The sequence below is a fragment of the Salvelinus alpinus genome, chromosome 7, assembly GCF_045679555.1.
Source record: "Salvelinus alpinus chromosome 7, SLU_Salpinus.1, whole genome shotgun sequence".
In the NCBI taxonomy this organism is placed as follows: Eukaryota; Metazoa; Chordata; class Actinopteri; order Salmoniformes; family Salmonidae; genus Salvelinus; species Salvelinus alpinus.
In genome coordinates, this window is record NC_092092.1 from 22,049,857 (window position 1) to 22,066,746 (window position 16,890).

Below are 16,890 nucleotides of genomic sequence, written 5' to 3' on the forward strand. Positions count from 1 at the left end.
GAGAGAATGCCAAGAGTGTGCAAAGCTGTCATCAAAGAGTGGCTACTTTGAAGAATCACAAATATAACATATTTTGATTTGTTTAACCATTATTTTGGTTACTACATGATTCCATATGTGTTATTTCATAGTTTTGATGTCTTCACTATTATTCTATAATGTAGGGGGGGAAATTAAAAATAAAGAAAAACCCTTGAATGAGTAGGTGTGTCCAAACTTTTGACTGGTACTGTATCTAATATATATCCTGCCGAGACGCACTATCCCTTTAAAAGCATGAGATTTTTGCAATTAATCCCCTTTATCTACTTCTCCAGAGTCCAGATGAACTCATGGATACCGTTTTTATGTCTCTGCATGCAGTTTGAAGGAAGTTGCTAACTAGCGTCAGCACAATGACTGGAAGTCTAGGGGAACAGCTAGACTTCCAGCTTGCTAGCTGTTCCCATAGACTTCCAGGCACTGCGCTAACGCTAGTTAGCAACTTCTTTTGAACTACATGTTATATATAAACAAAAAATATTTAAAATCATATTTTTGGGAGTGGCGGGCCTAAATGTCCCGCCGCTGCTAAATTAATATAGGGGAAACACACGATACAGCTTTATTGTTTACCATTAGTCCATCACATGTACAGTACATCTCACCCCCTCAGTATACACTGTGTTCTGTTGCATTGTGTAGTGGACAGCTGCCTCAACACCCAGGGGCCTATTGTCTAGGGCGTGACACTTTTACCCTTCCACCCCTCATGAGCTGTCTTTATTTCCCTCCTCTCTATCTCTCTTCTCTCTCTTTCTATCCTCTCTCCGTCTCTCTCGCTCAGGCAGGAGAAGGAGAGTGCGGAGCGCTGCCGGGGCGAGGACATGGATGCTCTGACCTTCTCTGCACAGCAGCGCGAGCAGGAGCTGACACAGAGGCTCCAGCAAATGGAGGCGCAGCACGAGCGGAGCGGTGGGTGTCCGGTGGCGCAGCCACAGCCTGCCAAAAGAACACCCCCACCTTTCTCCACCCTCCATGCCCCCATCCGCACCCCGGCCCATGCCACACTGTGAGGGACGGCATCAGGAACACCTGTAACCTTTGGCTGGCCGAAGGGAGCAGATGCTTGGCACTCCAGAGATTGGCCATTACATATTAGTTATCGTTTAGAAAGGGAAAAATGGGCCGCGTTCTGGGCCCACTGTCTGTAGATTTCAGAGTGCTGCTCTCACATCTGTTGCACCATCTGGATCCAGCGAGTTTATTTACCTGTGTTTTGAGAAACTTGAAGCATGCTGATTGCCAGAACAAAGCCTCGGGAAAACAAAGGGCTTCTTTTTGGCGCAGCTCGGCAGCACACATGTTGTCTAAAGAGAGATGACATCAGAAGCTCAGCAGGAAGCTCTCTGGGCCTATGGAATTAGTCCTTTAATACCACAGACCACTTCCTTCTCTAAAGCGTATAATGGCCACTCTCACCAGCTAATTAGTTTTCTCTCTCTCCCAACCACCCCCTCCATCCCTCTCTTCCTCCCCCTCCCTCGCTTTCTAAACAGTTTGGTTTTTAGTAGTTGTAGACAGAATAGCCTCTAGACGATATGTTTTTTTTCTTTCTCTCTCTCCGCTGTTTGTTTTTACTCCCAGTTTGTTTGTCTTTGTATCTTGTTTGTCTCTGTGGCCTACGCATGCCCAGCCGCTTTCAAAGCCTGTTAGCTAATTACGATTCTTTTGGGCACGTTTTTTTTTACTGCTCCCAGCCTGCGACACAACTTTTTTTTGTAAAGTTTAATTTCGCAACATAAAAAAAAAAGATTTCCACACCACGTCCCAAATATCTGTATTTGCTTTGTGTGTCCATGCTGTGCGCTTTGTCTATTTATGTCCAAATGGCTAGCACAGAGCTTTCTGGAGTCTTTTCCTCTGTACACTGGCAGACTATGTCGATAAGCCACCATGACAAAATCATTTTAGCGAGAACATGAAACCAGCTCTGTTTTCTTGACCAGATTAGCTGTGTGGAGTTAGTAATTGCTCCCTACTTTATGTACAGTCACAGTTCATTTCACCCCTGAGCATCATCCCTTAAGTCGCTCTCCTAGTTTAGTGGTAATAAACTCGACCAGTGGAATCCAACCTCTTGTCTGAATAGCAGCTTCTTTCGCTTCCTCTGAATTAAAGGAATCTGACTAGCATGTCTCAGCACTACAGAAGCTAGAACATTTTACTGTAAACTACCCTTACTCAGCCAGAATGTACAATGTTGAAGTCTAGTTCTACCAATTTCCCTGTGAATGCCAGGTGATGTAAAACACTTCATAAGCTCTCCTGCATGAAGCACTTGAGATCTAAGCCTGGAAGAGTCATCTGCATATCCACTCGGCTGCTATTTCACAGAATAGTAAATAGTTGAAAGGCTCTTTATAAATCTGAGGTACTTTTCAAAAGACTGGAGTCCTTCATGAGTTCTATTGTGACAGAATGGTAGAGCAGGTGGAATGGACACCATTCCAAACTTGCAGCATTGTTTTAAAAATACATATGTTGGTGATGATACCGCCGCACAACATTTCAAAGACTGATCAAAGTCGAGCGTTGGATCGTTCCAAAAGAGTCGTGAGTCAGTCTATGGGCACTGTAGAACAACACATTTCACTGCACCTACTGTGTGTGGTGTATGTGACAATAAAACATGTCATTATTTTTATTTATTTTACATGACAAGGTTAAAAACCTAGCAAACGGAAAGAGTTTCAAACAACTCTATTTACAATACAATCCTTACTTTAAACAACTTTATTGCATGGTGAATCTGCACAAAGATACTATACTTCATTCATTGCATGAATTTAGGCACAAATAAACATACTGTATGTAATTCACCATCTTTTTCCGGTACCTGTCCAGGATGCAAGAAATTTGATGTTGAGTGAATGTACAGTATGTCTCATGACTGTGGTCACTGACCCTGCTATCCCATGTTCCCTTGCAGTGGGTGAGCTGGAGGCCCTCCTCAGCTCCCAGAATGCCCTGATAGGGAAACTGAAGGATGAATGTCTCAGTCTGGGGACCAAGCTGGAGACGCTGACAGAGACTAGCAGGTAACACACCCACACTGGACATTTATCAGTCAATCAAAGCCTTTTTTACATCAGCAGTTGTCACAGAGTGCTTTACAGCTACCCAGCCTCAAACCCCAAAGAACAAGCAATGCAGAAGCACAGTAGCTAGGAAAAACTTAGAAAGGCAGGAACCAAGGAAAAAACCTAGAGGGACCAGGCTCTGAAGAGTGGCCAGTCCTCTTCACACACGTTTATCACTTATTTAATACTATTTATGTCACTCTGTCAGACTTTTTTAATGCGGTCATGATAACCAGCAGTTAAAAAACAAAAAACTATTCAAAGCATGACATATTTTCACTGCCTGACTTCAGTGCTTGATGGAACCTGGAATTGCGTTGCCGGCGAAAGACCTTGACCTTTGTTGTCTTTGACCATAATGTCAGATATGACATTGGATGAGAAGAACCATTGCGCATACCTCCAGATTGTGAAATCTGTTCTTCGTGGCACTGTTCCTTTGCAATGTTGTCACGACACTGTGCTGTATCAGAGCTGCTGTCATTATGCAGTGGGCCACGCCAGTCTGTCCACAGACACACACACACACACACACACACACACACACACACACACACACACACACACACACACACACACACACACGTTTGTCACCTCAGGCCTTTGGGCCAGTCAGCTGTTAAAACAGTGTAAAGCACATTAGTCACATCACAGCCCCCAATCTGCCACAGCCAGACCGCACAACCTGCATAGGTCCTACCAACCTCATATACAGGACGACACACTCTCATCTGAGAAGAGAATACACCCATACACACAGATACATACTCAGTAATGCTAACACAGAGGACAACAGCTTGTAAACCAACGTTTAAATGCTCTCGCTTTCTCTCTTCTCTCTCCTAAACACACATACACACAATTGTAAAACCACTACATCCGCTGCGTAGCCCTCATTCAGTGTTGCACTGCGGTGGCCTTTTGTTGTGTGTCTGCAGGCTGTTTCAGCTCCCGATGCCTCATGCTCAATGTGCCAGCTAAAGCGCTGCCGGCCTGCTAGCCAGATGAATGCACTGCGTTCTTCTGCACCACTACACCCAACAGTAAACAAGGCAAAGGCCTCCTCCTCCTCCACAGCCCAGTGCAGCCTGTTGAGAGAAGAAGAGGAAGAGGGGAGGCCAATAGCCTGCTGGCCAATTTGGGCTCCTCAAATGTGGGATGAGTAGACCTCAACTTGGGTAAAGGATGGAGCTCATTATCTGGAAGTCTCGATTGCCACAGTGCTGTACATCAGTGTGGACCCAAAGGGGTGCACATTTCGTTTTTTGCAATAGCATTACACAGCTAATTTCTAATGGTCAACTCATCATCAAGCTTTGATGATTTGAATCAGGTGTTAGTGCTAAGGCAGAAACTAAAATGTGCACCTGTTTTTGGTTCCCCAGGACCAGGTTTGAGAACCACTGCTGTACATACAGTTGAAGTCTGAAGTTTACATACACCTTAGCCAAATACATTTAAACTCAGTTTTTCACAATTCCTGACATTTAATCCTAGTAAGAAATCCCTGTTTTAGGTCAGTTAGGATCACCACTTTATTTTAAGAATGTGAAATGTCAGAATAATAGAGAATTATTTATTTCATCTTTTATTTTTTCCATCACATTCCCAGTGGGTCGGAAGTTTACATACACTCAGTATTTGGTAGCATTGCCTTTAAATTGTTTAATGTTTCGGGTAGCCTTCCACAAGCTTCCCACAATAAGTTGGGTGAATTTTGGCCCATTTCTCCTGACAGAGCTGGTGTAACTGAGTCAGGTTTGTAGGCCTCCTTGCTCGCACATGCTTTTTCAGTTCTGCCCACAAATTTTCTATAGGATTGAAGTCAGGGCTTTGTAATGGCCACTCCAATACCTTGACTTTGTTGTCCTTAAGCCATTTTGCCACAACTTTGGAAGTATGCTTGGGTCATTGTCCATTTGGAAGACCCATTTGCGACCAAGCTTTAACTTCCTGACTGATGCCTTGAGATGTTGCTTCAATATATCCACATAATTTTCCGTCCTCATGATGCCATCTATTTTGTGAAGTGCACCAGTCCCTCCTGCAGCAAAGCACCCCCACATCATGATGCTGCCACCCCCGTGCTTCACAGTTGGGATGGTGTTCTTCGGCTTGCAAGCCTCCCCCTTTTTCCTCCAAACATAACGATGGTCATTATGGCCAAACAGTTCTATTTTTGTTTCATCAGACTAGAGGACATTTCTCCAAAAAGTACAATCTTTGTCCCCATGTGCAGTGCAAACCGTAGTCTGGCTTTTTTATAGCGGTTTTGGAGCAGTGGCTTCTTCCTTGCTGAGCGGCCTTTCAGGTTATGTCGATATAGGACTCGTTTTACTGTGGAAATAGATACTTTTGTACCGGTTTCCTCCAGCATCTTTACAAGGTCCTTTGCTGTTGTTCTGGGATTGATTTGCACTTTTCTCACCAAAGTACGTTCATCTCTAGAAGACAGAACTTGTCTCCTTCCTAAGCGATATGACGGCTGCGTGGTCCCATGGTGTTTATACTTGCGCACTATTGTTTGTACAGATGAATGTGCTACCTTCAGGCATTTGAACATTTTTCCCAATGATGAACCAGACTTGTGGAGGTCTACAATTTTTTTTGTGAGGTCTTTTTCATTTTATTTCCTCATGATGTCAAGTAAAGAGGCACTACGTTTGAAGGAAGGCCTTGAAATACATCAACAGGTACACCTCCAATTGACAGAAATAATGTAAATTAGCCTATCAGAAACTTCTAAAGGCATGACATCATTTTCCAAGCTGTTTAAAGGCACAGTCAACTTAGTGTATGTAAACTTCTGACCCACTGGAATTGTGATACAGTGAATTATAAGTGAAATAGTCTGTCTGTAAACAATTGTTGGAAGAATTACTTGTGTCATGCACAGAGTAGTTGTCCTAACTGAATTGCCAAAACTATAGTTTGTTAACAATACATTTGTGGAGTGGTTGAAAAAACACATTTGAATGACTTAAACCTAAGTGTATGTAAACTTCCGACTTCAACTGTAGATGTCCGTTAACACTACAGCTCCTCCCATTCTCTCCTCTCATTTCTTACTTGGAATGCAGTGTGTCAATGGCTCCTATCTTTCAAAGAACAACCAACTGGCTAAATGTCATTCATAGCTATGGCAGCAGCCTTCTCTCGGATCACACAGTTGGAGAAATGAGCGATCGCTATCACCTAATGGGGTAGACTTGGCAGAGTTGGAGCACTGTTGTTGCTGTTTTTGAGAGAATCCTTAAGGTTTCAACAACCTGGCTTTTCACCTTTTGGAAGCTTTGGAAACTCTGCAACAAAATGGTGGTAAAACCGTTTATTCACTTGGTGTGCGTTCAGTACAAATCAAATGTTATTTGTCACATGCTTCGTAGTTGTAGACTAACAGTGAAATGCTTATTTACGGGCCCTTCCCTACAATGCAGAGAGAAAAAATAGAGCAGTTATAGAAAGATAATAACACAAGGAATAAATACACAATGAGTAACGATAACTTGGCTATATACGCAGGATACCAGTACTGAGTCGATGTGCAGGGGTATGAGGTAATTGAGGTAGATATGTACATATAGGTAGGGGTAAAGTGAATAGGCAACAGGATAGATAATAAGCAGTAGCAGCAGTGTATGTGATGAGTCAAACGAGTGAGTGCAAGGGGGGGTCAATGCAGATAATCCAGGTAGCTATTTGGTTAACTATTTAGCAGTCTTATGGCTTGAGGGTATAAGCTGTTCAGGGTCCTATTGGTTCCAGACATGGTGCACTGGTACCACTTGCTGTGCGGTAGCAGAGAGAACCGTGTATGACTTGGTTGGCAGGAGTCTTTGACTATTTTTAGGGCCTTCCTCTAACACCGCCTGGTACACCGCCTGGTATAGAGATCCTGGATGGCAGAGAGCTCGGCCCCTGGAATTTTGCAACCCAAGTCAAGATGCTCTCAATGATGCAGCTGTAGAACTTTTTGATGATCTGAGGGCTCATGCCAAAGCTTTTCAGCTTCCTGAGGGGGAAGAGGAATTGTCGTGCCCTTTTCACGACTGTGTTGGTGTGTGTGGACCATGTTCATTCCTTAGTGATGTGGACACCGAGGAACTTGAAGTTCTCCACCTGCTTCACTACAGCCTACAGCAAACGTACTTCACATGCTATTGAAGAACAGTGCACACTGTTTTGGGGAAACGTGTCGTTCAATACAAACTGTCACGCAACGTAGCAAATGTTGAATCGAACTGAACGCACGCCTGGTTGGCAACAAAATTACATCTCTGGCGAGATTGATAGCTGAACACTCAATGCCGTTAAAAGCAACAATTGTAAAAATGTATTTGTATGTGTGGTTGACAGGAGTGAGGTGGAGCAGCTCTCCCTGGAGAAGGATCATCTGGAAGAGAGTGTTGGGAAGCTGAGAGCTCGCTGTACAGAGATGGAGGAGCAGTGTGTACAACATGGGAGGATGCACCAGCGCATGAAGAACAGGTATTAACTCACGAGCACACACACACAAGAACACACACACCCTGGTCTACACAAGCACAGGGATAGCTGATATGTATTATGGAAGGAATATTGCTAAGCCATGAAGTGCGAATTGATTTTCTAGGATCTAGGATCAATCGCTCTCATGTTGGAGTACTGTAGAAATTAAAGGACAGGTTGAAAGGAGAAGATGAAGAGTGAACAGAATTTGAAGTCTAAACATCCCGTCGGTAGAGATGCAATACAGTGTACGCACTAGTGGTCAGTACAGTAGCACAGTATCTGGTCTACAGTAGTCTTTTTAAAGACTGTTGTGTTGCGGGGGCCTCTTCCCATCTGACTCGGTAGGGTGTACAGAACTTACTATACGGCCCACAGCGCTGAGCCCAGGGCCGCTTGGCACACAGCCTGGCAGTGCCACGTGGGTGAGGGTGTGTGGGCGTCAGCGCCGTGCTTCGGCGCTCCACTGAGGATTCTTCTAGGAGCCTGTATCCCCCCCCGCCCGCCCCCCACCCCCAATCCCAACGTAACACTACATATTGTTTAACACCCACTGTCAAAAACGTGCCGGGAAGAAAAACAATAGGTAAAAGAAGTTGAGAGAACCGCAGCTGTACGGTCTGTGACGTTGTTCACGTTGTGAATCCCCACATCGCAGGAGACACAGTGGGAGAATAGAGGTCTGTTTTCTATAGGTGTGGAGAATTTTTTTATTTGTAATTCTTTCTTTCCAATTGAGTTGTACTATCAGTTATGTTTGGTGAATGTCTTGTTTGAGCACTGTAATTGAACCTTAAAGGCGAGCTTCATTTTTACTGCGAAGACGTATAGGTACTTATTTACAGTGATGGCAGTTCTTCTCTGTTGTGATTGCTTTGAAAGGATCTAGAGAAATCTGGAGCCTGGTTTAATCTTTAATGTACCTACCTCACAAATGTAAAACAAGATCTCTGTTGTTGAAGAAGTGGAGATGTGGCTGCGTACAATTATGAGAACCATTATGACGCGTGAGGCATTTAGTTTGAGATTCTGGTGTTTTGCCAAGTTCCCTTCCTCACTAATCCCAGCAGCACTATGCTAAGGGTGATTCTCCTGTGTGTTCAGTGCTCTGGGAATAGGTGGTACAGCGGGTATGCTGCCCTGGCACACGGGGGTTAAGGTGTACGTGTTAACAAGCAGGTGCAAATGGGTTCACCCAACATGCAAATAACCAAGGCTCTGCCGCTCTCACATATTCTACATTGAGCGCAATCTGTGCTGTGAAGAGCTGCAACAGCGCGGCGCGTATGAAACATTTGGAAAATCAGCTTGATTTATTTTTACATTTGGGGAGAGAATGCCAAGCTACAGAGGGGTTTTAGCACACAATGTTTTCGCTCCTGCATTTATTTATTTATTATAGTATTTCTGTTTTTTTGCCCGGAGATTAGGGAGAGATGTCCGAGAAACAAAGCATGCAACATGATATATATTGTAAGGAACACAATTGAATGATTTGAAACACAGCCTAGTTATCTGGCTATAACAACATTTTGTTCAGAGAATGTATCAGGAACTAACATGTTGCATTGTGGTTTGATATTTGATCTGTCATTTTATTCAAGGCACATTTTAAACACAGCTCCTGATTTGAGGCTCTGTTTTTAATTATGATGAAAATGATATCATAATCAAAGTGATTCATCAAGAATAGAATAATAACTAATTAAAACACTGTTGTGATAAAAGGTTAACCGCATTGAATTAAAACTAAAACATTTTATTAGAGTAGGTATTATCTATTCAGAGAATTTCATTTAGTTAGTCATTTAGGAAAATGACATCTGAAGAACTATCTTATGATCCAAGGACTCTCATGTAAAGCAATATTTTAGTGTAAAACTTGTACTTTAACTGACAGTGGATGTATCCTATAAATTGCACAAGGAAAACGTGTTTCTGAAGCATTTGTGTGATGTGTAGTCGAAGATTAATCAAATTATTCAATCAATAGATTGAATCAAATTGAATTGAATTATATGCAATGAATAGATAGATTATTTAATTGGATAGGTTTACACAGTATGGAGTCAGTTATCAAATTGCCAATTTGTGAATTATTCTTTCAAGAGAGAAAAACAAGTTCCTGGTGAGCATCTTTGTAATGAAATAATTGGGTAAATAATATAATGACATGTTTTAATTGTTTCAGTATCGTCATGTAATCTGTTCCTAATGTTTGAGTGACTATAGAAAGCAATAATTAGTTGGATGATAGAAGAGATTCAGCAGCAGGCAGATTTTTCCTTCCTCAACAGGAATGCAATTAAGTCCGGGAGTTACAACTGTAGCTTAATCAAGCACACTCCAGTCCTATTGACACAGTTTTCTCACCTGTGCAGTGTGTAATCTATCAAACTCTAAACAGATTTATCATTACATTGACATGTATATAGAAATTCTCTTCAAGAAACCAAGCTACATAAGTGAATTGAAAAGTTGTTTAGGGTTTAGGTTGTACACCAATACACTTTAAAATGTTGTGTGTACACCACTGCTCTGCCCCGTCGCTTCAGTTGTTGTTTTAACCGCACTTCTGCCCGTCTGCACCAAGTGCCACACCGTCCCTTCACCCCCTGCCAGCATGCTCCTTCAGCAATTATCACCAACACTCTGACAAACACACACTGGCGTCTTGCATCACAGCCCTTTAAGGAGAGCAGTAATGTATACGCAGATGTGTCGCTAAATCTACTGGCTTCTGTCAGCCATATGGCCCCATAAAGAAAGGTGGTGTGCGTGTCTGGAGTAGAAGAGAGAGGGATGGAGGGCTATGTGTGGAAGAGGTGCAGGCAGTTGTTGGAGCTGTTGGGCAAAAGGCTCCAGGAGATTGGATAATAGAACAAACGGTGGACGGCGGTCCGGGAACAGCCTTGCCGCTGCTGGGGGAGACCGAAGGCCCCCAGGCGAGGGCTGCTTCATCTGGTTCTCTGCCACCCACCCCCTCCTCCTCTTCTCCTTCTCCCCCCACCCCATCTTCTCCCCCCCAACACACTGTGCTGCCATCTCCCCAAAACAAGAAGACGCTCCTCAAACTTTTCATTTGCAAATGAAGTTGGCAGAGGCAAGGAAGATGCAGAAGGGGTTGCGTGTGAGAGAGAGAGAGAAGCGCGGGGGGGGGGGGGATGATTTGGCTATTGTGATCCTAGAGGAGTGGTTATTATACTTGATTAATCTGACCTCCATTTCAGTAATTTACTAATATGTGAGCAGAATGGGGGGGTACAGGACATCAAGACAGTTTTAGACCATGTGTTTTTTTTCATCCTTCACGTTTTTCCCTAATCGAAATAATCATACAATGTTCACGTTTGTGAAAATATGAGACATCCATTGCATAGGAATGGAATCAGCACATCAGAGGCTATATCAGGACAGTCTTCCAGCCTGAGTTCCTTTTACTCTTCAGTATGGGCTCGTTGTTCTCCTTTCTCCCTCTGGGTGGCACTGATGCTCCCTCTCTCTCTTCATCCTTCCATCCCTTGCTCTGCCTCTCTGTCTCACCCAGCTGGCCTGTGTAGCCTGGGGCTGAGGCTGGGCGGCCTGCTGAAATAGCATTGTCAAACGGTGGCTTTACAGCTCCGATGCTGTACGCCGGGCCGCTTCCCAGAGGCATGCAAGCTGGAGTGCTGTGTTACTAACCAGAGCATCACATCAACAGACCTCTCAGCGTCACACCGTCCACAAAACCAACTAAAACAGCAACATTAGCTCTTTTAGAACTATGACTTTCATTGGTTTAGTTTGTTATTTTGGAGTTTTGTTTTGTGTAACAGTTTGTTGTTACATTACTGTGGTAATTTTGGCTCATTTTTACCACCAGACAGTGTTTTTATTGGGAGTATCTGAAAAAGGTCTAAGGTTTTAGGAAGACTGGATGCTGTGTTTAGCTTGTGTTCTATTGGAGACCAGGACTGTGTCAGCAAATCCACTGTTCTGTTGTCTACGTGAGCTATTCATCATGCCAATAATTACATGGATTAAAGATATCAAATCAAACTAATAAAGGGTACCATGATCAACAACGGGCCAGTCTATTCCTAACAGGTTGGGGGTATGATATTCATCATGGCCTCCGGGCATACACTCCACCCACCCCTGTGCCATGCCAGGTTTAGGCTTAGGCAGGGTGGGTCGGGCTGAGCTGGGGTGGGCACGTTTTTTTTTAAGGGGGGTGAGGTGGGGTGCTGAGCAGCTGTAGCCGTGCTGCCCCTGGCGGTATGGTTTTAACCAGGCAAGCCAAGGCAGTCTGCCTTCATTCTTCACCCCCTCTCCTCACCCTCTATCCGCCATGATCCCCAATCTGGGCTGGGTTGTTAGTGGTGGTTCATCTACTCCCATTCAAATGAATATTGCATAATGACAGATTGAACATGGGTCAGACTCTTGCTAAGGAGATATGCTTTTTCCTGTGACCGTATAATGTCCCTTATGTTAGTGCAAAGTAATGCCAAATTCAGACTTCTATCCTCACCAAGTTGTATTCTATAGGTTTAACTGGTCGGACGGTCCTAATGTTATACTGTAGTATTCAGTTCCAAAGAAGTTTGCAGGACACTCCTCTGATATGGGGAAAGAGTGGTGTTCTTATTAATGCTGTCCAAACCGGCCTTAGGCAACCCCCCCCACTGTTTATTAAACCGGTTTGTAAATTCCTGGACCTGTGTGTGTTTTCTGAACTGTTGGACAAGCAGAGCCAACACACCTCCTTCTCAGGTGATATTGGGTTGTGCCAAGCAGGAGGTAGACTAGAGCTGGGTAAATGAACAGAGTAGACTAGAGCTGGGTAAATGAACAGAGTAGACTAGAGCTGGGTAAATGAACAGAGTAGACTAGAGCTGGGTAAATGAACAGAGTAGACTAGAGCTGGGTAAATGAACAGAGTAGACTAGAGCTGGGTAAATGAACAGAGTAGACTAGAGCTGGGTAAATGAACAGAGTAGACTAGAGCTGGGTAAATGAACAGAGTAGACTAGAGCTGGGTAAATGAACAGAGTAGACTAGAGCTGGGTAAATGAACAGAGTAGACTAGAGCTGGGTAAATGAACAGAGTAGACTAGAGCTGGGTAAATGAACAGAGTAGACTAGAGCTGGGTAAATGAACAGAGTAGACTAGAGCTGGGTAAATGAACAGAGTAGACTAGAGCCTCCCAGTGTAACTAGAGCCAGCCACACATCCCCAGGCCACAGCAGGGCCCGGCTCAGCCTGTGAGACTGGGCTTAACGTACGCTCCCCGCTCCTCGAGCTGAGCCGGTGTGCCGTCTGCAGGTTCCTCAGTACACACAGAGACACAGACACTAGGTTCCCCCCTGGAACATCGCTGTAGGCCACACAGCAGTGCTGCTCCACACTTTGTTATACAAACCTGAAGAGTCTCCTCTGTTCCACCACTAGCCTCCATCCTGTAAACAAACAAACAAACAGCATCACCTGGGAACTTAGGCACAAGCTGTGGGCGACGGCAGGTCTCTGTTGCAGAGGTGTGTGTGTGTGTGTGTGTGTGTGTGTGTGTGTGTGTGTGTGTGTGTGTGTGTGTGTGTGTGTGTGTGTGTGTGTGTGTGTGTGTGTGTGTGTGTGTGTGTGTGTGTGTGTGTGTGTGTGTGTGTGTGTGTGTGTGTGTGTGTGTGTGTGTGTGTGTGTGTGTGTGTGTGTGTAATTAAGTGTCCATAAGAGTGATAATCAGATTTTGGATGGATGGAAGTGTACACATTGGAAGGTGCTTGTAAATCAAGGCACATTTGGCAGATCAGCTTTAAAAAGTTTAAAAAGAAAATATTTAAAAAGACATTGATAATTTGCCGTTGCTTTTAGGGAGTGTGTGTGTGTGTCTCAGTGCATCCGTCCTGTCTTCAGTTAGCCTGGGAGCCAGCAGATGGTGTCCTTTCACCAGGTCAGCGGGGAGGCCTGAGCTCGGCCATCTCTGCCATCCATCCATCCACCCGCCCCTCCACCCAACCAGCAGCGGGCAGAGCACAGGCAGCAGTGGGCACTGGCCAGCCAGTCATCCAGCCAGCCAGCCTGGGCAGGGGGAGAGCCCAGCGCTAAGCTGTATTAAAAACCTAATTAAGTTGTGTGCCAGTAAATGTAGGGCAGTTATTGGATTTGCTGCTTTGGCTGCTGGACGGGCCCCTAATTTAATCAGACCCCCATTGTGATTGCTTCTTCGGAGGAGGAGTTCGCCTTTTTCTTCAGTTTGAGCTTTAACCCCCCCCCCTTTCACCTCTTGCCTTACCTCTCCCCAGTGCCCTGGGTTGGGGTTGAGGCGCCTGGGTTGGGGTTGAGGCGCCTGGGTTGTTGTTGAGGCGCCTGGGTTGGGGTTGAGGCGCCTGGGTTGGGGTTGAGGCGCCTGGGTTGTTGTTGAGGCGCCTGGGTTGTTGGTGAGGCGCCTGGGTTGTTGGTGAGGCGCCTGGGTTGTTGTTGAGGCGCCTGGGTTGTTGTTGAGGCGCCTGGGTTGTTTTTGAGGCGCCTGGGTTGGGGTTGAGGCGCCTGGGTTGGGGGTGAAGACAAAGGTGGTTTTGGAGCTGGATTAAGGTCAGGAGGATTGTGTAATTAATAGGCTAATGTGTCAGATTGAAACAGCATGGTTCCTGAAGTGGCGAGGTAAGGTGTTGTGTTGGTGAAAGCATTAGTTACAAAATTACACAACCTGTTTAAGTGGTTTAATACGCATGGCATTTGCACTGACATCTTAAAATACATCTTGGCTGCCACTCTTGACTGCTGCTGCAGGTTGGCCTTACACAAGAGTGCTGTTATAACAGGGTCATGACCTTTTATCACCTGAAGGAAATTCAAATTCCTCTGGAGAATGTAACAAAATGTATAATTTATCATATTTATGGGAAATGTTTTTTAACCACTTTAAAATAATACCAAGGCTCTACAAGAATTATGTTCAATTTCTTAGCTGCTCCTATTAACCGGCTCGTCTTGTGGCATTTAGAAATATCCCTCACACTCCTATAGTAGGTTTGCAGTACAGTCCAGCGTTATGTTCAGCACTCATTTGAATGATATGCAAAAACATAAAATGTCATCCATAATAAGAATGTTATTATGTCCATTTGATGGCCTCGTCATCACGACTCAAATGGCAGCAAGATGCATCATACAAAATACATTTTCATTACAAAATGTACCCGTTTTCAAAGTTTACCATCTAGACATCTCACTGCGTCAAACCTCTTGAAAACCTCTGAAAAGTCATTCTCCTCCCCCACGTCAGTCCTGTGGAGTGTTTCCATCCTGGCTCTGCGGGGCTCCGGAGCTGGGTGTCTAACGTGGCGGTGTCCTCCCTGCTGTGTGTCCGTGTGGGGGCGGGGGCCGGCTGACGCAGGCTGCATCCCCAGATCTGACAGCTCGTTGCCAGGCTCTGGAGGCCAGGCGAGGGGGAGGCAGCAGCTCCAGCCTCCAGCGCAGCAGGGCCTGAGCCCGGGACAAGCTGGCCAGTGCAGCCGGGGCCGGGGAGGGCCAAGGAGGGCCCGCGTGCTCCAGCTCTCACGGGGGGGAAGCGGGGGCCGCCTGCTCTGCCTTCCTTCCCACTGCACAGACGGCACTGCCCCAGCCAGAAGGAGAGGGGCATCTGTCTCCCCCCTTCAGCAACAGCTAGAGGCCTCCCCTCGCATGGCGCCTACTGTGCTCAAGGAGTACATCCCCTCCCTGGGCACCCGGGCCCCTCCTCAGCTCCACCATGGCCCTGGCGACGTGCCCTCCTGTGGGATCTAGGACACTGGGACCTGGCCTGGATCTCATCTGATCCAAGGACCCATGATGGTGGATGACTATAGCCCATGGACAGTCAAATAATAAGCTATAGTCATCCCATTCCCACTACTATATGGATAGCCTATCCTGTGTATAGCGGTCCACTTATGCTAATGTATGCATTCCTCGCGTGTGAGTTAGCTCTGTGTTATGGGGGAGGGGCCATGTTTAGTTGGGCTGATCTGATGTGTTTGTTGGACGTTGAGGGCCTCCCCAGCCTCAGCTGAATGGACCCTTTGTATTGGGACACACTGGGAAGAGGGAGGCCTCTTCTTCTGAGGGGTATTTGGCATTGTCTTGCCTCTTAGTTTTATAACTATACATCATATACCTCTGATGACAAAGATCATCAAATATATTTGCAATCTTTTTTGTGGGTGAGAAGCAATATGAGTCCTCCATTTTGTGCTGCTGCCATGTTGTCATGTGGTGTTGCTACAATGTTGTGTTGTCTTAGGTCTCACTTTATGTAGTGTTGTGGTGTCTCTCGTCGTGATGTGTGTGTTGTCCTATATTTTTATTTTTAATCCTAGCCCCTGTCACCGCAAGAGGCATTTTGCCTTTTGTTCTTAACTGACTTGCCTAGTTAAATAAAAATTAAATAACTGGATCTGTTGCTACACTCTATTCTTTTTATCAATCTACTTTGTCTATCATATTAATCTTGTTCATCATACGTGTCGGAAAAGATTGTGTTGAATTGTACATTATACAAGGTGTTGCATTGACTATTGTGCTGTGTGTTCACTGTGTCTGTACTGTGTGTGTGTGTTCATTGTGTGTGTGTGTATCCTGTAGACTGCAGCAGTTGGACCAGCACAGTCAGTCCAGTGCCCAGCAGGTGATGGAGCTGCTTGCCAAACAGAACCTGTTGATGCAGGAGCGCCACCTCCTCACTGAAGAGATGCAGAACCTACGCATACAGGTACAGTCAGAACCATGGTTGTCATCTACACTGAATTTACTGTTCATCTCTATATATAGTGCTGGGTACAGCTCACCCCTGCACCCGAACCACAGAGACGAGCCACACTATCACCCAGAGAGAGGGCAAGAGTGAGAGAGCGAGCGAGTGAGAGAAAGAGAGAAGAAGAGAAGGCACACAAGCGCCACAACAGCTGGTAGCCAGGGCCGCACATCACGCAAGACTAGGCGCTCCACAGATGCTCTTCCAGATTGCTGCTAAAGGCGTGTCAGACAGAGAGGGAGAGACAGAGGCTGACATTCTTAAGAGCTTAAGGAGATGGAGGAGAGCCCTGCCGAGTGCCTCTGTTCTCAGCTGCTCTAATGCTGCCAGGCTGTTGTTTTTATCAGCGTTAGCACTTCTGGATTTCCCTCGGAGCATTACTCTAAGAACCACCAATGTGTTGCTGAACAGAACAGCACAGTCATTCCAGGATAGTGCCATTCGAGTCAATCTTAACTGAGGGCGAAAACCTGAATCAATACTTGCTGAGGCTCTAGTAATATGTGAAC

The 16,890-nt window shown here is 45.3% G+C and overlaps 1 protein-coding gene across 1 annotated transcript in view; it reads left to right on the top strand.

Moving 5' to 3' along the window:
• The window catches only part of sdccag8 (SHH signaling and ciliogenesis regulator sdccag8), a 55,718-nt gene that overhangs the window by 33,991 nt on the left and 4,837 nt on the right, over positions 1–16,890 (top strand). Inside the window, exons 14-17 of the mRNA XM_071409422.1 lie at positions 827–954; positions 2,972–3,080; positions 7,479–7,610; positions 16,213–16,339. Coding sequence (XP_071265523.1) covers positions 827–954; positions 2,972–3,080; positions 7,479–7,610; positions 16,213–16,339 — 496 coding nt within the window. The remainder of the gene's footprint in view (positions 1–826; positions 955–2,971; positions 3,081–7,478; positions 7,611–16,212; positions 16,340–16,890) is intronic.